The following is a 20,460-nucleotide window of genomic DNA, read 5'->3' as shown; positions in this document are numbered from 1 at the left end:
AGCTTCCTGGAAAGCTCTGATGCTGGGAGTGCTACAGCTGTGCCTGGATCAATTCGAACGGCTGTCACAAAGCATTCCACAGCCAGAACACTGAGCCCAGATCAGCTCTGCTTTCTGGCTCCCGGTGACCAAAATCAGCACAAAGAGGGAGAATCTGATCCAAGATCAGTTTGTGCACAGTGAGGATGTGTGAAGAATGTCCAGTTCTCTCTTGTGAGACTGAAGCCAACGGTGACTAAATGCTTTGTAATGCTGAAGTTCCACTCACTGGCTTAATATACTGACCCCTAGTTTTTATAACCATTTTCTGAGAAACTCAAAGTTAAAAATGGCGTAGAGGCACTTTGAGGGCTGGCCTTGTGTGCTAATTAATAACTCTAGCCAACACCTGAATATTGTACTGTGTACGAGTCACAACTTTGAAAAAAAACAAACATTCAAAGTTCTGAAACTGTCTTGTGTATCACTCTTAAAGCTAAAGGTTCCTAAAGGGTTCTTGGCTTGGATGTATAGTTCTAGAAGGAAACTTGAATTGGTAAAGGCAGTTTACATTATGTGGGGGTTCTTAAAACTTCAAAGAGGTTCTTGACACTCATCTTATTTACAAAACAAGATTCCCTAAGTTTCTTTAGAGAATTTAAAGTGGCTCTTTTATGTCTTTGCTCCAAAGAATGCTTACAGCTGCCTTTTTTGATGCGGAGGGGGTCACCAGCCTGAGAAAGACTGTACAATCAAGTAGTGCACAGATTCAAGAAGAACGTTTCTCAACATTAAACAGCAAAGAGCTTCTGCTTTCCATCGTCTACGGTGCAGAATATCATTAAAGACTCAGAGAATCTGGAGAAATCTCTGTCTGTGAGGGACGAGGCTGAACACAGTATCTGCTGGCCGTGATCTTTGGGCCCTCATCACTGCATCCACAAACGCTGTTAAACTCTAAAACACAGAGAAGAACCCAAATATAAACAGGATCCAGAAACGCTGCCACCTTCTCTGGGCCTGAGCTCTTTAAAATGGACTGAGGGGAAGTGGAAAAGTGTCGACGAACCAACATTTGAAATTCTTTATGGAAATCATGGACACTGTGTCCTCCGGACTGAAGACCACTCAAGCTTGTTATCAGTGCTCAGTTCTAAAGCCAGTATTCATGATGGTTTAGGGGGGCATTAGTGCTCATGGCCTGGGTGACCTGCTCATCTGTGAAGGCTCCATTAAAGCTGAATGATATAAACATGTTTTAGCAACATCTGCTGCCGTCCAGACGACGTCTTTTTCAGGGAAGGCCTTGATTATTTCAGCAAGACGATGTCAAACCACATTCTGCATGTATTACAGCAGCACTGCTCCGTATTAAAAGAGTCCGGGCGCTAAACTGACCTGCCTGCAGTCCAGACCGGTCACCACTGAGAACATTTGGCTCATTATGAAATGACAGATAAGATAAATGAGCCCCTGAAACTGACAATCAGCTGAAATCCTGAATCAGACAAGAACAGAAAACATCTCACTGTCAGAGCTACAGCAGCGTCTCCTCAGTTCCCAAACACTGACAGAGCTTTTAAAGAGGAGGTGATGAAGCTCAGCGGTAAACAGACCCCATCCCGACTTTACTGGAACATGTTGCTGGTATTAAATTCAAAATGGGCAAAAAACTTAAAAAAAAAAAAAAAACAATCAAATTTCTCAGTTCAACATTTGAATTGTTGTCATTGTGGTATTTTCCTTTAAAAATATGGTTTACATGATTTACATCATTGCATCCTGTTTTTATTTACATTCTGCACAGCGTCCCAACATTTTTGGAAATGTGGCTGTACTTGGACACCTTGAACTCAACAGTATATGTTTTTTTCTAAGTGAACAAATATCAATATAATAATATATTTTTGTTTTTACTGTGGTCACACCACCTGACTCGTTAAACTGAACCAGCCTAATCGTGACTCGTGTATTTATGAAGGCTACTGAGTTTGGCTTTGCGCCGTGAAGCTCTGTTGGGGTCTTTATTAGAAAGCAGTACCCGGCCCACCCTTTCTTAAAAGCATGTCAGAATAAGTCTTTTGTTCTCGATTGTGCCACATGACATTTGAGAAAGTTCATCATTTATGGATTTTATTATTGCGGTGAGCATTGAATGCTTTTAAAGTTCACCTTTTTAGCAACATGTTGTGGTTTTAAATGTTTCAAAATAAATCAAGCCAAACTATTGTACTTTGAAATGTATATAACTTAATTACCCTTGTTAGTAATTTACTTATTCTGCATAAATCATCAGACGGTCACACCACATGACATTTTTTAGACGTTTAGAATTTTATTTTGATGCACTAAAACTTTGGAATAATGTGGAATAATGTGATATGTATAGAAAATATGGGAAGTTGAACACAAAAAAATGCACATTATTTCACTGACCCTGACGTATTTAATGTCACAATGACCTTGGGCCTATGTTAAAACACCACCGGCTCTTGCTCTTGGCAAGGTTGGCCTGTGAACCAAAAGAGGTGTTGCAGGGCTAAAGCATAGTACTGGTCTCACTAGTTGCAGACCGGCTCTATTTTAAAACCTTTAGTAGGCGCCACGACTGAGTCTGTCTGTCCTTCCACAGCAATAACATTAATGGTACCCTTGTGCTTCTCTTTCTCATTCCCGGAACTCTGTGCTGTTACTTCAGTTCCTACTGGCTTTAACTGCAATGTAATGTGCAGCAGTGAAAGGGTGGATGACCACAAAGAGCATCTAAATCATCTAAATGCTGATATTTTCTAATGAATAAAAACAATCTAGCAACGGAAACTAAATAAATTTTCATGAATTTAAAATCGTGGCTGGGGCAGTTTGTGAAATGCAGTTAAAACAAAAAGCAGTGATTTATAGATCCACTTTGACCTCTATTTAAACTAAAACAAAGACAATATGTTTTATATTTTCAACTTTCTTGGGGTTTTTTTCTGTAAATTTAGATTTCAAAATAGTTGGGACAGGATGTTTTCACGACCTGGAACATTATGAAATGTTCAAGAAACATCTTAAACAGGTGATGCAGCCATGCATGTGTAAAAGGAGAATCCAGGAAAGACAAGAAAACAAGAAAACACTGCTGAATGTCTGTGAACGCTGCGTAAGTGGGTTTTAAGAAGGACGTGAGGCCCAGTGTTTCTCAATAAGAGACTGCAAGAATCGAACCCTCTACACTGTCAGTAATGAAGGTTCTGTTCAGGAACGTTTCTCCTTCATCAAGGTACAAACAGTGTAAACATTCCCTCAGAGGTTCTACAGTGGTTCTAAGGTCTGATTGTGGAGCTTAAATCAGGTTCTCCAGGTGAAAAGTTGGTATTTGTTCCTTTTCATAACCGAATGTTTTAAAACAGAGCAGTAGAGTAAAAGCCTGGAGGCGAGGCGAGGCGGGGTGTGTGGAGTCAGTCCAGCTTAGAACAGATCATTTCAGTGGATTATGGTTCAGTTATGTTCCCTGACTGAAGGGACTGAGATGGAGCCTTGAGGGTTCCACCCCAGAGACAGGAGGGGAACTGACCCAGTGACAGTTTAGGGCCTTTATTTTGGGAAGTGCAGTGCATTATATCATCAAAAGATTCAGGTAATCCAGAGAAATCACTGTGCATTAAGGCCAAAAACCTCGACCGAATGCTCATGATCTGCCATCCCTCAAACAGCACTTTGGTAGAAACACGCTCAGCATAGCCAGATCTACTATATGGCTGACCTGGGTGACTGCCTGAGTGCCCCAAAGCCAAGGGGTGCTGTTACGAAGTCAGTGCAGTTTAAATGCTTGCAGATTAAAAAAGAAGGTTTAAGTTTGAGTAACTCGACTGCATGGGACAGTTACGAAGAGCGCAGCAAGAACAGGGCTGGGATCAGTTCCAGAGAGCAGGATAACCAGGACAAGCACTGGAATGAAAGTTCATTGGTAGATGGTGATGGTAGCTCCCCTTATGTGATCTCCCACTGACTCATGGGAGTTGGAGTCCTCTAGGCAGTCCTTGGACTAAAGTGACTCTGCAGGAGAAAGGGAGCAGACAGAGGAGGCGTCCTTGGCAGGAGGTGTGACAGACGCCGAAAGATTGTGCTAAAACAGTGCATTTTGAAATGGGTGTAATCTGTTAACACTTTCTGGACCTTTTCTTTTACACTGAATCTACTCACCCCAACAGTCAGCCTGATAATCCAACTGTAAATATCGTCAGTCAACTGGAAAGTTTGGTGGAGGAGGGATGATGATATGGGGCTGTTTTCAGGGGTAGGTCTAGAACCCTTAGTTCCAGTGAAGGGAATCTTAATGCTTCAGCAGAACAAGACATTTTGGACAGTTGTACTCTTCTAACTTTGTGGAACAGTTTAGAGAAGAACCTTTCCTGTTCCAGCATGACGGAGCCCCAGGGCACAAAGCAGCTCCATAAAGGCCTGACTGGGTGAGTTTGGTGTGGAAGAACTTGACTGACCCTCACAGAACCCTGACCTCAACCCCATCCAACACCTTTGGGATGATCTAGAACGGAGATTGTGAGCCAGACCCTCTCGTCCAACATCAGTGTCTGACCTCACAGATGCTCTTCAGGGTGAATGGGCAGAAATTCCCACAGACATTCTCCAAAATCTTAGAAAGCTTCCCAGATGAGTGGAAGCTGTTAGCACCGCAAAGGAGGACCAGCTCCATATTAATGCCCATGGATTTGGAATGTGGTGTTATAAAGTCTCTATAGGTGTAATGTGTAGGTGTCCCAATACTTTTGCCCAGATAGGGTATGTGCTACACATGTTTGTATATGTTGAAATGTATGTCCCATATTTGAAAATGGCCAGTTTTATTTTAGGTGGCATATTTGTCTCATATATGTCATGAAAACAGATCAGCCATGACATTAGCAGCACCTCCTTGTTTCTACACTCACTGTCCACTTTACCAGCCCCACTGACCACATAGTTCCATTCTGTTGTTCTACAGTTACAGACTGTAGTCCATCTGGTTCTCTGCATACTTTAGAACCCTTTAACTCTGTTCTTAAATGGTCAGGACACCTAGATGACGCAGGTCCCCTCTGCAACTTTCCACATCAATCACCCCTGCCGGTGTTTCCAACCACCCCTCCACCAAACAAACATCACCCACCCTCCCCCAAACTCGGCCATGGAAACAACAGGCTGCTCTCGAGCGGGTCGGCCTGCTCTCACTATTTTTATCAGAATTACACGGAACTCTTCGGGACTCGGCTCAGAGCACGGAGCCCACAAAAACAGAGAGGGCGGGACGTGGGGCGTCTTTGTTCTGTGCCGCTGAAGTCCCTGCCAGTGCCCATATCTTAAATTGCTACAGGTCAGGGGGCAGCCAGAGCTCTCTGATAGCACACAGCACAGGCGTAAGTGTGAGTGTCTAACAGTGTCTGAGACTCGGCGAACTCAGCATATGCCTGTTTACCAGGACCGAGAGATTAAAAGACCCTCTGCATTACGGTAATCCAGCTTCTGTTTCATTTGCAATGGTTTTAAAGTCATTTGGACATAAAAGTGACTCGATAGGTCAGGTGCGCTTTGAATGGAGAAGCTAGGAAGCTTCTGATAATGAGATTATTTCGAATATGATGATTTACACTGCCAGTCGAAAGTTTAAATCCATGTCATAATGATTATTAGTTTATTTGGAATAGCAGTTTCTACAATTCTAGATTTAATGTGTCGCTGCTCTCGGAAGAAAACTTTGTATCTTCATTTTTGTTGTTTTTTTATTTTTTTCTAATTTGAAAATACCTGTTGTTCTTTACATTGTGTGTAAATTTTATGAATGGACCCAAAGAAATGACCCAAAATGACTTGGAAAAAAATTCTGGTTCCATTGACTTCCATTAAAAGTAAAGTAGGTTTTTTCACTCTCCTGTAAAGTTACTATTTTGGAGGTACGAGGTTTTCTTCTGACAGCAGTGTTTTTAAAATGTTTTTATTTCCAGTATTCTTTATTCTTATTATTTTATTTGTATATGATTTTACTGCTATTTAGATAAAACCTCTGAAGTTGCACATGACTGACGTTGTTTTAGGATAATTTCATACACATTGAATGATTGGAATCACTTGCCATGTTTTTTTATGTTCAATATTAATGTATAGAGTGTGGATTTAAAACATGCTAAAATTTTGTGTTGAGTCATCCTGTAAAGCCTGAAATGATCATTTAAAAGCCGAGTTGAACTTCGTGGGAGTTTTTGGATGATGTCATGTCTTTATGTATTAACATCACTTACACAGACCCAAAAAGAAGGTCCGGCTTGATGCCTAGGTCTCAAAAGCCAAATCTGCGTTATATGAAGGTACAGAACATATGAAGGTATGATGATCATACTATATAATTCCGTTACATCCTCTGAGGACAAGTTCTGTTTAAATATTCTTTCACTGCACTCACAACTAGATTCATCTCCTTGGGAAAGGGCTCCGCAACACAAAATGTTTTTCCACATTTCCACCAGAGGGGGCTCCAAATCCCAAAAAGTATATTTAGATGTATTTTGTACAGTATTTCAAGAATTCTGTGAAGTTATAAAATAATAAGTAATGCACTGTAATTATCTATTCACATCATTTTCCTGTCCAGTTATCTGCCTACAGATTTTATTCTCCACTTTTAAAATCATGCTGAATTCTGGATATTAATTTTATCTTAACTTCCTGTTATACATCTTTCTCGGTTTATATTCACATTTTGATGACCGTTTCCTCTTACTAATTATTTGGAAACTGTGAAGTTGTACTGGACATATTAAAATCATTTTTACATTATTCTTCAACCAGATTAGTTTTATATTGTTAAAAACACTGAATGCATTTCCATGAGCTTAATAATCCAATAACTACAGGAAATCAAATTTTGTCAGTAATTGATCAACATGTTTACATACCATTGAGTAATCAGATAATTGGGAAACTCTGGGTCTCCATGAGTCAGACAGTAATCAGATTTCTGCTTTACAGTCGTACATAAAACTCAAACTTCATACTGTGGCTTTTTTAAACGTTGTGCTGCTTTACCTGAAAATATGAACAAACGTCATCTAGACGATGACGAATATTTAAATCTGTCATTTCGTGTTTGGGTTCAGCGCCAATCCAACAGTGTTTTGCTGCGTGTCATGACATCCACCGTCTGATCTCGCGCGGACTGAGTGAAACGAAAGAAATCAGAGTAAGAGCTCACAGCACTGAGAAATCTGATTACTGAGCTAAAACCCAGCATCTTTATCAGGTTTCTAGATCAGAGTGTGGTGTTTACATGACCATTTGAATAATCAGATAACTGCAGAAATCTGACAGTGATCGGACTATTGAGCGTATGTTAACGCACTCAGTGATGCTGAACGTTTTAATGGTGCTTTAAGACCTTCAGTCAGCAAACCGTCCTTCCTTTGTTGTCTTCTGGAAGATGCCATGACACAGTTTTGTGCTTGTATTATGGGCTTGGTGGATGGTCACTGATGAACAGATAAACGGAAATAAGTGCTTTTATTGTATTTTCCATTCTTGGCTGCTGCAGAAAATGCATGTCATGTTTACTGATGTAATAGCAAAAGTCCTGTGAATCAGACGTACGCAGGAGGTTCCTGCTCGGCTGTTTGGCCTCTCTCTCTGTAAACAGGGCCACAGCGTCTGTTCTCAGATCACTTAGCCCTGATTTATGGACTGATGCTCTGCACACAGACACGCTGCCTTTGAATCAGCAAGCATGAAATAAGGAGTTGGTCTGCGGAACAAACAGAACACGCCGCCGTGTGGAGGGAACCCTGGTATGAGAACATATGCATATTTTCTCCTTTGGGTTTATTTCAGTCAAGTCGTTTATTTCCACTGGAGCCCCACAGTGTGTCTGTCCTGTTGAATGACTTCTCAATCATAACTGATGACCGAACAGAAGAGGAGATATTACGATTTGAAGTCGTTGTTCTGCGTACTCCTCTGATGAAAGAAAAACATCATTTTCTTTCTTAAATCCTTTCTATCTTTTTCAAAATACACCGGTCAGGCAGAACATCATGGCCACCTCCTCGTTTCTACGCTCATTGTCCACTTCATCGGCTCCACTGACCGTATAGCTGCACTCTGTAGTTCTACAGTTACAGACTGTAGTCCATCTGTTTCTCTGATACTCTGTTACCCTGTTCTTCAGTGGTCAGGACCCCCATGGACCCTCACAGAGCAGGTACTGTTTGGGTGGTGGGTCATTCTCAGCACTGCAGTAACACTGACATGGTGGTGGTGTGTTACTGTGTGTTGTGCTGGTCTGAGTGGATCAGACACAGCAGTGCTGTGTGAAGCTAAAGTGACTGGGTTTTTCCTCAGAGCAGCTAAGCTAAGCAGCTAACATGTTTTCTGATCCCTGCTTTGGACCTGAAAACAAGATCATAAAAAGTAGTGAATAATATTAAATTATTAATATGTACACAAAGTTTAATTAACTTTCACTGTTAAAACTCTGAGTTATGCTCTTGAGTAGTGCAATCATCTAAGCGCTGGCTCCTCAAGAGGCCACGAGTTCAACTCCTGGGGATGCTACAGCGGTCTGTGGCCGGGAGTCCAAGAGAGCACAGTTGGCCTCGCTCTCTCTGAGTGGGTAGTGTGGCACCCTGTACAACACAATATCATAACGACCATAAACTGACACCAAATGCCTTGTTTTACGCTGGACATCACTTGCAGCAGCAGTTTCCCTCCTGCGCTGCATGCAAGTCGCCACAAATCTACGGCAGAAGAAGCTGATGAAGGCAGTGAATTCGTACTGAGGAGAACTGCCAGTGTTTAATGTCTTCTACGTTTGTCCAATGCTAGAGGGACCAAAATGAATGGGTTTATATGGAGCATTTGAGCAAAATCATTTTTATATCAGGATACATTTTAACACCACTGTTACATTTTGGAGCGCTTTTGAACTCCAGTTCTAGGAGGTTTTTTTGTTGTTGTCTTTTTTATTTACTTCAGCAAGAAGTAACAAAACAATGGCAAGGAGTGAATGAACAAAACATAAAAATATAAGCAGGTGGTACAATTATATAAAAACGTCTAGTGATTTGCAACCAGCGGTGGACAGTAACTGAGTAACTGAGTAACTGAGTAACTAAGCAACTGAGTAACTGAGTAACTGAGTAACTAAGTAACTGAGTAACTGAGTAACTGAGTAACTGAGTAACTAAGCAACTGAGTAACTGAGTAACTAAGCAACTAAGCAACTGAGTAACTGAGTAACTGAGTACCTGAGTATCTGAGTAAATGTAATTAGTTTCTGTACTTTAGTATTTTTGGTGTATCTGTACTGAAGTTTCTCCGTTCTGGGCGACTTTCTCCTTTCACTCCACTACATTTCAGAGTCTAATATCCGACTTTTTCCTCCTACATTTTGAGAAATCTGTCGTTCCTTTTGGTTTCTGTGTGTATAAAAACGTCACATGTCAAAACGAAAGAAGCGCAAAGCCAGAGCACCAATCAGGGCCCAGCGGTCACTTTGTTTAGAGCTGGTTTTGACCTGTTGTCCACAGTTTTGCAGCTTTTCTATTTGCAGAGTCAAGAATAGTATTAATGTACAGTTTAATCTCAAGTACAAAAGTAATGACTTAACATTTTTAAACTTACACTTGAGTGTGAAATTTTACAGTTGACTTGATAACAGCACAACTTGTACGCTTGTGATGTTGTGCGTGTGAACACTCAGCCAATGAGCTGCTCCGATTGCCAGCCAATCAGCACTCAGTAGCAATAATGCTAGCACTCTAAAACGAAAGTCCAGCCATGTGCAGCTGTGTGTTCACGCATTTGATAAATCTAGTGTGTATTGTTGGTTCTTACGCTCAGTTATAGAACATGTTCTACGTGTGCTTTGATAAGTGAAACCACTGGTCACTTCCTCTCCACAGGGTGCAGTCGTCTTGGTCCACGTTGTGCCGGTCCCCGTCTCTCAGTGACATGCCTCAGGTTCCCTCCCTAGGACGTAGACCCACTTCTCACCGCTACATCTGCACCAAGGTCCTGCTGGCTGAGGGCGGAGACACACCCTTCACCGAGCACTGCCGCAACTATGAGAACAGCTACCAGGTGAGGCAGAGAGCGGTCACAGTAAGACCAGACACAGATTTGCTGTCCAAACCCACAACCTCTAATGCTGGTATGTGGCAATGTACACTAATCAGGCATAATTGTTGGGGCAGTTGTGGGCTGGAGGTCAGGGAACTGGCCCTGTGACCAGAAGGTCGCCGGTTCAATCCCCAGAGCTGACAGCACATGACTGAGGTGTCCTTGGTCAAGACACCTAACCCCCAACTGCTCCCTGGGCACCGTGGATAGGGCTGCCCACCGCTCCGGGCAAGTGTGCTCACTGCCCCCTAGTGTGTGTGTGTGTGTGTGTGTGTGTGTGTGTGTGTGTGTGTGTGTGTGTGTGTGTGTGTGTGTGTGTGTGTGTGTGTGTGTGTGCTCACTAGTGTGTATGTAGTGTTTCACTGCACGGATGGGTTAAATGAGGAGGTGAAATTTCCCCACAAAATGGACAATGAGCATAGAAACAAGGAGGGGTTCAGAATGTTATGCCTGACCGGTGTAGAAATGAATCTTGACATAACTGTTAAAATGCTTGAAGAGACATAATGTCAGATGTGGATCTAAGGCTTAGTTTCGCCCTGTCTGATGGTTTTACTTTGTCTCAGAGACGTTGCTTTATTGCTGTGACAGTGTGTCTGTCGTGTTTCTGAGGCAGATGCTCCAGACTGAGATCCAGAAGCTGAAGGACCAGGTTCAGGAGATGCACAGAGACCTGACCAAGCACCACTCACTCATCAATACAGACACCATGGGGGAGATCCTGGAGAGATCTCTGCACATAGATCAGCAGATCACATCTCAGTACTCATCCGTGCAGACCCTCAGGGGCGTGTTTGAGGAGGTGGGCTGCAGATCTGAACAGTGAATATAACAGATCACAGTCTATGTGATCTTTCCTCTTATTAAATAGGTGTATTTACTTCAGCAGTCACAATCAAACAGTAGTTCTATATTTAATTTAATATCTTGGATTCTAGGATTATTAGGCTTTACTGCTACTGAGAGCTGATTGGTTAGTGTTACTGCTACTGAGAGCTGATTGGTTAGAGTTACTGCTACTGAGAGCTGATTGGTTAGTGTTACTGCTACTGAGAGCTGATTGGTTAGAGTTACTGCTACTGAGAGCTGATTGGTTAGTGTTACTGCTACTGAGAGCTGATTGGTTAGTGTTACTGCTACTGAGAGCTGATTGGTTAGCGTTACTGCTACTGAGAGCTGATTGGTTAGTGTTACTGCTACTGAGAGCTGATTGGTTAGTGTTACTGCTACTGAGAGCTGATTGGTTAGTGTTACTGCTACTGAGAGCTGATTGGTTATCATTACTGCTACTGAGAGCTGATTGGTTAGTGTTACTGCTACTGAGAGCTGATTGGTTAGTGTTACTGCTACTGAGAGCTGATTGGTTAGTGTTACTGCTACTGAGAGCTGATTGGTTAGTGTTACTGCTAATGAGAGCTGATTGGTTAGTGTTACTGCTACTGAGAGCTGATTGGTTATCATTACTGCTACTGAGAGCTGATTGGTTATCATTACTGCTACTGAGAGCTGATTGGTTAGTGTTACTGCTACTGAGAGCTGATTGGTTAGAGTTACTGCTACTGAGAGCTGATTGGTTAGTGTTACTGCTACTGAGAGCTGATTGGTTAGTGTTACTGCTACTGAGAGCTGATTGGTTAGTGTTACTGCTACTGAGAGCTGATTGGTTAGTGTTACTGCTACTGAGAGCTGATTGTTTAGTGTTACTGCTACTGAGAGCTGATTGGTTAGTGTTACTGCTAATGAGAGCTGATTGGTTAGTGTTACTGCTACTGAGAGCTGATTGGTTAGTGTTACTGCTAATGAGAGCTGATTGGTTAGAGTTACTGCTACTGAGAGCTGATTGGTTAGTGTTACTGCTACTGAGAGCTGATTGGTTATCATTACTGCTACTGAGAGCTGATTGGTTAGTGTTACTGCTACTGAGAGCTGATTGGTTATCATTACTGCTACTGAGAGCTGATTGGTTAGTGTTACTGCTACTGAGAGCTGATTGGTTATCATTACTGCTACTGAGAGCTGATTGGTTAGTGTTACTGCTACTGAGAGCTGATTGGTTATCATTACTGCTACTGAGAGCTGATTGGTTGGCGAGTGGAGCAGCTCATTGGCTGTTCGTGCTCACTGACGTCATGTGGCACCACCTTAAACTCCTATAACTCGAGTTTAAAAGCTCTTAAATAGAACAGCGGTGTTAAAGTGTTTTACGCTGTTTAGGAAATGAAGGAATTCTTTTACGCTAAAATGTTTCAGCGTTTATAAACTATGATTTTGCTCAAATGCTCCATATCAACCCATTCATTTTGGACTCACTCATGTGCGCCCCCTAATGTTTGAGAAACCTGGAAGACATCGCAGAGCAGGAATTCTGTCTCCAGGTTCTCTGATACCGTTTCACTGCCAAGCAAACATGATCTGCTGAATGGAGAGAACGTTTGGTCACCCATTGCTGTCACAAACATTTCATAAAATTTTTTACATTTTGTCGTGTAACGATGAACATATGATACCACAGCACTGTTTAATGCAAACCATTTGCTTTATAAGCACTTTTTGGTCACTAAATTACCAACACGAGTTTTATTCAGCACCAATCCAGCGGCGCCCTCTCCTCCCGCTGGGCTGAACCTCAAACGGCTCCCTGCTCCCTACATAGTGACTACATAGGAGTTTAAATACTGGATCCTGCAGCCCAACAGAGCGAAACACAGCTAAGAAGCAGTCGTTTGGGATTCAGACACGTCCACACTCCATAAACGATGCACTGTTTGACTGTAGAGGCCAGAACTTCTAAACTTTCATAGCTAGAACACTGTTTAGGGAGTACAGAGCCGTTTGGGACTCGGCCTGGGTTTGATGAGACTTCTGACTGAAATACAGACGTTTGAAGTGTGTAAAACATTGAAGTGACATTTTTAGACTTTTACACTGCAGTTTTACAGTAAATCACACTGTCAGTGCTTTTCAAGCCTGTGATATTAATGATGGAGCTGTTTCGCCTGTCAACTCGCCGACCAGCCTGGTTCTAGATAAGAACACAAATCTCCAGCCCCTCAGTTTAAACAGAAAACGGGTTCTTACTTCATCATGCTTGAAGGTCCATGCGAGCAGCGTGAGTCAAAGCTTCACCTCAGTTTGCATGTTATTTTGCAGATATGGGAGGAAACCTTTCAAAGAGTCGCAAATGAGCAGGAGATCTATGAAGGTAAGGGCGCCTACCTTATTCAGGTACAGCAGTCTGTATTAACCTCAGTGTTTATTCTGATGTTGTGTCTGTTTTCTCATCCCAGCGCAGCTTCACGATCTTCTTCAGCTGAAGCAGGAAAACTCCTACCTGACGACCATTGCACGGCAGATCGGACCGTATATCTTGTCCATAGCAAAAGTGAAGGAACGTCTGGAGCCCAGGTAGAATCAGACATCATGATGCATGTTCCTTCTCTACACTCTTTCAAACTATGGTTCTTCAAGGCTTCTTTCTAAGTAGAACTTCCTCTACTAAAGAACCCCTGAAGAACCATCTTTAATAAGAGTGGACCTTGACATATTAATGAGTGAAATGTGGTATCAGGGAGGGTCTCTGAGCTAGCTAAGCAGTTTTACTCAGTGATAGGTGGGGGACATCAAAGAAAATATTACTGATTGATGCAAGAGCTGTCAAATGAGTTATCAGCTCCACTTACCGTATAGCTGCATTCTGTAGTTCTACAGTTACAGACTGTAGTCCATCTGTTTCTCTGATACTCTGTTACCCTGTTCTTCAGTGGTCAGGACCCCCATGGACCCTCACAGAGCAGGTACTGTTTGGGTGGTGGGTCATTCTCAGCACTGCAGTAACACTGACGTGGTGGTGGTGTGTTAGTGTGTGTTGTGCTGGTGCGAGTGGATCAGACACAGCAGTGCTGCTGGGGTTTTTAAACACCTCAGTGTCGCTGCTGGACTGAGAATAGTCCACCAACCAAAAATATCCAGCCAACAGCGTCCTGTGGGCAGCGTCCTGTGGGCGGCATCTTGTGGGCAGCGTCCTGTGGGCAGCGTCCTGTGGGCAGCGTCCTGTGGGCGGTGTCCTGTGGGCAGCGTCCTGTGGGCGGCGTCCTGTGACCACTGATGAAGGTCTAGAGGATGACCAACACAAACTGTGCAGCAGCAGATGAGCTGTCGTCTCTGAATTTACACCTACAAGGTGGACTGATGAGGTAGGAGTGTCTAATAGAGTGGACAGTGAGTGGACACAGTGTTTAAAAACTCCAGCAGCACTGCTGTGTCTGATCCGCTCAGACCAGCGCAACACACACTAATACACCACCACCACGTCAGTGTTACTGCAGTGCTGAGAATGACCCACCACCCAAATAGTACCTGCTCTGTGAGGGTCCATGGGGGTCCTGACCACTGAAGAACAGGGTAACAGAGTATCAGAGAAACAGATGGACTACAGTCTGTAACTGTAGAACTACAGAGTGCAGCTATACGGTCAGTGGAGCTGATGAAGTGGACAGTGAGCGTAGAAACGAGGAGGCGGTCAGAACGTTACGGCTGACCAGTGTACACAGTCAATGGTATTAACTCATCTGCTATTGTAGCCTCTCATTCATACAGCTTGTGGATTTTTAAACAGGGTGTGAGCAGCTGAGCTTTGGTCTGCTCTCTTACTCATGATTCCAGTGGTCAAACTACAAAAAGGAGTTAATGGCATTTGAAAAACAGTAGCATTAATAATTATTGATCACATTACTGCATTGCTATCATGATAACTTTACCCCAGCTCAGTTACTCTCGCTGTTCCCTGCCTGCTAGTGCACGCTGACGTGATCAAAATCAGAAGGCAGGTAAAAGTCATGGTTATGAAAGTCTTTTATCCTGAATACGCTGTGATGTTTTGGCATAATTTTAGGTTCCAGGAACCAAAAGAACTTGAGGACGATCGCACAGAGACCATGCTGAAGATCTATGAGGACAGTACAATGACCAGTGAGTCACAGCACAGGTATTTTAACCTTTTTTTTTTTTTTTATTCTGTTGTTTAATCCCGTTTGATAATTTAGATCACTTTAAATTGTAAATTTAGATGTTAATAACATTGCCTACATTTCAGTTTCATAGTAGTTACCAAATCACTGGGTAACTTGGTAACACTTTCTATGAATGTCACATTTTTACACACATTCATGACATGTTATAATGCATTCATAGGGAACTATATATATGCTTATAAATATTTATAAAATGAACTACACTGAATTGCACTTTATAGCTATGTTTTTTTACATCATGAATTGCAAACATAGTACATTATGAGTAGTGTTAATAACATGTTATACTTGATAGTCGAGCGCTGTCATTGTAATTTGTTCCTTCACTGGTTCTAATGGTAAGCGCTAGAACCCTTAACTCTAACACTACACTACACTACAGTACAGTAATGCTGATCTCTGCTGGCGTTCTATTGGATATGCAGTTTTAAGTCAGTGCCAGACTAAAGGTGGTGCACATCACCAGTGGTGCACATTAACAGTGGAGTACATTAACGGTGGTGAACATTAACGGTGGTGAACACTAACAGTGGTGTACATTAAAAGTGGTGTACATTAACAGTGGTGCACATTTATAGTAGTGAACGTTAACAGTGGTGAACATTAACAGTGGTGAACATTAATGGTGGTGCACATTTATAGTAGTGAATGTTAACAGTGGTGAACATTAACAGTGGTGAACGTTAACAGTGGTGCACATTAACGGTGGTGCACATTGACAGTGGTGAACATTGACAGTGGTGAACATTGACAGTGGTGCACATTAACAGTGGTGCACATTAACAGTGGTGTACGTTAACAGTGGTGAACATTAACAGTGGTGAACACTAACAGTGGTGAACATTGACAGTAGTGCACATTAACAGTGGTGTACGTTAACAGTGGTGAACATTAACAGTGGTGAACATTAACAGTTGTGAACATTGACAGTGGTGCACATTAACAGTGGTGAACATTAATAGTGGTGAACATTAACAGTGGTGAACATTAACAGTGGTGAACATTAACGGTGGTGAACATTAACGGTGGTGCACATTAACAGTGGTGAACATTAATAGTGGTGAACATTAACGGTGGTGAACATTAACAGTGGTGAACACTAACAGTGGTGAACATTGACAGTAGTGCACATTAACAGTGGTGTACGTTAACAGTGGTGAACATTAACAGTGGTGAACATTAACGGTGGTGAACACTAACAGTCGTGTACATTAACAGTGGTGAACATTAACAGTGGTGCACATTAACAGTGGTTCACATTAACAGTGGTGTACATTAATGGTGGTGAACATTGACAGTGGTGAACATTGACAGTGGTGAACACTGACAGTGGTGAACATTGACAGTGGTGCACATTAACAGTTGTGAACATTGACAGTGGTGCACATTAACAGTGGTGAACATTAATAGTGGTGAACATTAACAGCGGTGAACATTAACAGTGGTGAACATTAACGGTGTTGAACATTAACGGTGGTGAACATTAATAGTGGTGAACATTAATAGTGGTGAACATTAACAGTGGTGAACATTAACAGTGGTGAACATTAATAGTGGTGAACATTAACAGTGGTGAACATTAACAGTGGTGCACATTAACAGTGGTGAACATTGACAGTGGTGAACATTGACTTTCCCACATTGGGTGAAACTCTGATGTTGCTCTAGTTTAAACTCTGACATTTGAAGCCTGTAATGAGCTTTATTGTGTTTTAGTGTTTCAGTAAATCCTTCAGTAAATTCTTCAACTTGAAGCCTCAGTCTGAACCCTGGAGGAGGCTTTAGTCCAGCACGCTCCACTTTACTCAGAGTGGACTAATACAGCTTATGAGCTCATATCAAGCAAATTGGGAATCATAGATGCAACCACTCTGGACCTTCTACACAGGCTTGGACTGCTAAGATGGCTACATCCAGCGGCCTGTGAAGCAGCGGAGCCTCATACCAGCAGCGTCCGCCGGCGGCGGAGGCGGTGTGATAGAAAGCGGAAGTGCGGATGCCGTGCTGGGCTAACAGTTAAGCTAAAGGCTGACCCGGGCAGAACGCCGCTTCCCTCTATCCAGCTTGCGAATGTGCAGTCCTTAGAGAACAAATTTGACTATCTGAGGCTGGATTTAACAACAAAACGGGAGGGGAGAGACTGCTGTGCCATAATCTTTATTATGAAACATCCGTTTTGGATGACGCCGTTAGCATGGAGGGGCTAACAGTATTCCAGTCGGACAGAAGCAGTGCTCTTACTAGTAAATCCTGGGATGGCGGCGTTTTGCATATTCACCAAAAACAACTGGTGTAACAACGCAGTGAAAATCTCAAGTCACTGCTCTTCTGATGTGGAGCTACTGACTGTAAAATGTAGGCCTGTTTATATGCCTAGGGAATTTAATGTCATCATCATTATAGCGGTGTACATCCCCCCCAGTGCAAACACCAGAGAAGCCCTGAATGTTCTGTACCGTTCCATCAGTGAACTGCAGTCCAAATATCAGAGGGAGCTTTCATTGTGTCGGGGACGTTAATCAGGCCAATCAGTACTTCCCCACTTCCATCAGTATGTGAACTTCCCAACCAGAGGAAAGAACATGCTAGATCGGGCATACAGCAACATCAAAAAGGCATTCAAGGCAGCACCCCGCCCCCACCTTGGCTCCTCACGGGTGGATGAGTACACGGAGTCTGTGTCTGCATACATCCAGAAGTGCATGGAGGACCTGAGTGTGATTAAAAACTCAGCAGCGCATGCACTTCCTGAGACGGATGAAAAGAGCACACCTCCCCCCTCCTTCTCACCACCTTCTACAGAGGCACTGTGGAGATCATACCGACCAGCTGCATCTCTGTCTGGGCAGGAGCCCCAGTGCCTCTGACTGGACGTCGCTGCAGAGGCTGTTTAGGACGGCAGAGAAAATTATTGGGACTTCACTTCCTCCAATTCAGGACATTGCAAAAAGTCACTGTCTGACCAGAGCTCAGAACATAAACAGAGACCCCTCCCACCCCCACCATGGACTGTTCTCGCTGCTGGCCTCTGGAAAGAGGTTCCGAAGCCTTCAAAGCAGAACAGCCAGGTTCAAAAACAGCTTCTTCCCACAGGCCATAAGACGGCTGAACTCTAAATAACATGCTGCTCCAAATCTTTCTTTTTTTTGATTACCTTATACAAGGTACCTTCAGTGCAATATTGTGACGGGGAGCGATGTAGCGGACGCACGTGCGGAGGGAAGCGACTTTTAATGAGGGCAAATCCAGAATCAGGGTCATAACGGTCCAGGGTCAAAGAGCCAATACGTAGAGATCGTGGGTCAGGCATGACAATAAAAAACAGAGCCTCTAACAATCAAACACTACAAACAACACAGAGATTCAAACGAAGACCAATACAGCAAACAGGGCAAGGACAAAGACCAGCAAACACAACGTGCAAACACAGGGCTTAAATACAACAGGGATAACGAGGGACAGGTGGAAAACAGGTGGAGACAATCAGGGGAGGAGTTACAAAACAAGGGGCTGGACTAAACCAAAACAAAAACGCACATGGGCAAAACCAAAACATGAACACATGGACTGGGAGGGGCCAATCGTGACAAATATACTCATGTACATATACTTATTTAAAAAATATTTATCTGTCAACATACATGTGTTTACATATGTACTACAGTTTGCAATACATTGTACTTTGCACTACAATGTATTACTTGTATTACTGATCTACTCAGTGCCAAGGCAATGAAATTTCACTCTAATGCGCTCTGTACGGCGTTCATTTGAATGACAATAAAGTTTGTCTAAGTTTTAACGTGTTATGAACATTACTTGCATTATGTTAACAATTCATAAAGCATCATAAGCATGGCTATAACATGTAATGCATTTTTATAAATATTTATAACCCAGTTTATGATGCCTTATGAATGCATTATAACATGTTATGAATGCTTACAAACGTGACATTCATAGAACGTGTTACCGGTAACTCTTTATACATATTGCATGTACATGAACAGCAAAAAAAAAAATAATAATTTTAAAATGTTTAATACATTCATTAATAAGTAACAAACAAATAATGTGATGTACTGAAAAGTCACTCAGAGAGGTTTAGTGTATACATGGAAAAGACCCCTTTATAACATTCAATTGCAAATATTAATAACATGCAAATGAATCACATTTCACCTTTCTATACGTTATTAAGATTAAGATTCCCTTATTAGTCCCACTACGGGGAAATTTCACCTCTGCATTTAACCCATCCGTGCAGTGAACCACCACATACACACTAGTGAACACACACACACACACACACTAGGGGGCAGTGAGCACACCTGCCTGGAGCGGAGGGCATCCCAATCCGCAGTGCCTGACATGTATGTTACTCATTAGTGATTGTATTTAATGAATGTTTCAGTATGATTATGTAACTGTAGTGAAGTGCTACTGCACCATTCATGAATAAGCCAGAACTGCTTCACATACAAAAAACTGTTAATGTCCCCTGCATTTTCTTGCCAGTGATGACGACATCATCTACAGCTGGGATTCCAACAGAAATAAGAGAGCTCTGATCTTCCAGCCCAGTGAGATCCCACCAAAGAACACAGACCACCGCTGGCAGAACAAGAGGAATATCTCAGAAGCATCCTGCCGCAAAGAACTGCCCCTGTAACCCACAGCGAGGTGAAGGAACTTCCTCATAACGCTGATATCCAGCGATATGAAACACCTCAGCAGACAAATGGACGGCAGTAATATGAAGGGGATTGTGGCTCCTACTTCACTGAGTTGGGAGAACAAATGGACGTTATGCTACATTTATGAGGTCGTGTGGAGAGGAGGAAATGAAGGACAGTGCAGTGGAAACTGGAGATGACTGATGTGTAGTGAATGTACTGAAATTCTAATTTTGTAGCTGAAATAGTTCAACCGTGGTTTGAATAATGTGTCGTATTGAATGTATTGAAAAAGATTTTCTGGTTTGTGAACTAAATATAAAAAAGAAAAATAAAGGAAACAGAAATGAAGGACAATTTTTAATCATACGTAGATACGAGCAGAGATTTATGAAGACAAAAACTCCTGAAAAACACTCCCACACCATGATCCCCCCTCCACCAAACTTTACACTTGGCACAATGCAGTCAGACAAGCACCGTCTCCTGGCTCTGGATTCCCAGATGGAGAAGCGTGATTGGTCACTCCAGAGAACACGTCTCCACTGCTCTAGAGTGGTCCTACTGTGGTATTAATGGAAATCAATGGAACCAGACTTTTTTCCAAGCCATTTTGGGCCATTTCT

At 42.5% G+C, this 20,460-nt stretch overlaps 1 protein-coding gene across 1 annotated transcript in view; it reads left to right on the top strand.

Moving 5' to 3' along the window:
• The window catches only part of rnf207a (ring finger protein 207a), a 53,597-nt gene extending 33,409 nt beyond the window's left edge, over positions 1–20,188 (top strand). The window contains exons 13-18 of the mRNA XM_017687329.2: positions 9,912–10,089; positions 10,745–10,930; positions 13,279–13,330; positions 13,416–13,533; positions 15,020–15,112; positions 19,677–20,188. Of these exons, the coding sequence (XP_017542818.2) occupies positions 9,912–10,089; positions 10,745–10,930; positions 13,279–13,330; positions 13,416–13,533; positions 15,020–15,112; positions 19,677–19,830 (781 nt within the window). The 3' untranslated portion in view covers positions 19,831–20,188. The remainder of the gene's footprint in view (positions 1–9,911; positions 10,090–10,744; positions 10,931–13,278; positions 13,331–13,415; positions 13,534–15,019; positions 15,113–19,676) is intronic.
• The last annotated feature ends 272 nt before the right edge of the window (positions 20,189–20,460 follow it).

The sequence above is a fragment of the Pygocentrus nattereri genome, chromosome 21, assembly GCF_015220715.1.
Source record: "Pygocentrus nattereri isolate fPygNat1 chromosome 21, fPygNat1.pri, whole genome shotgun sequence".
In the NCBI taxonomy this organism is placed as follows: Eukaryota; Metazoa; Chordata; class Actinopteri; order Characiformes; family Serrasalmidae; genus Pygocentrus; species Pygocentrus nattereri.
This window is presented reverse-complemented; position numbering and strand designations above follow the sequence as displayed.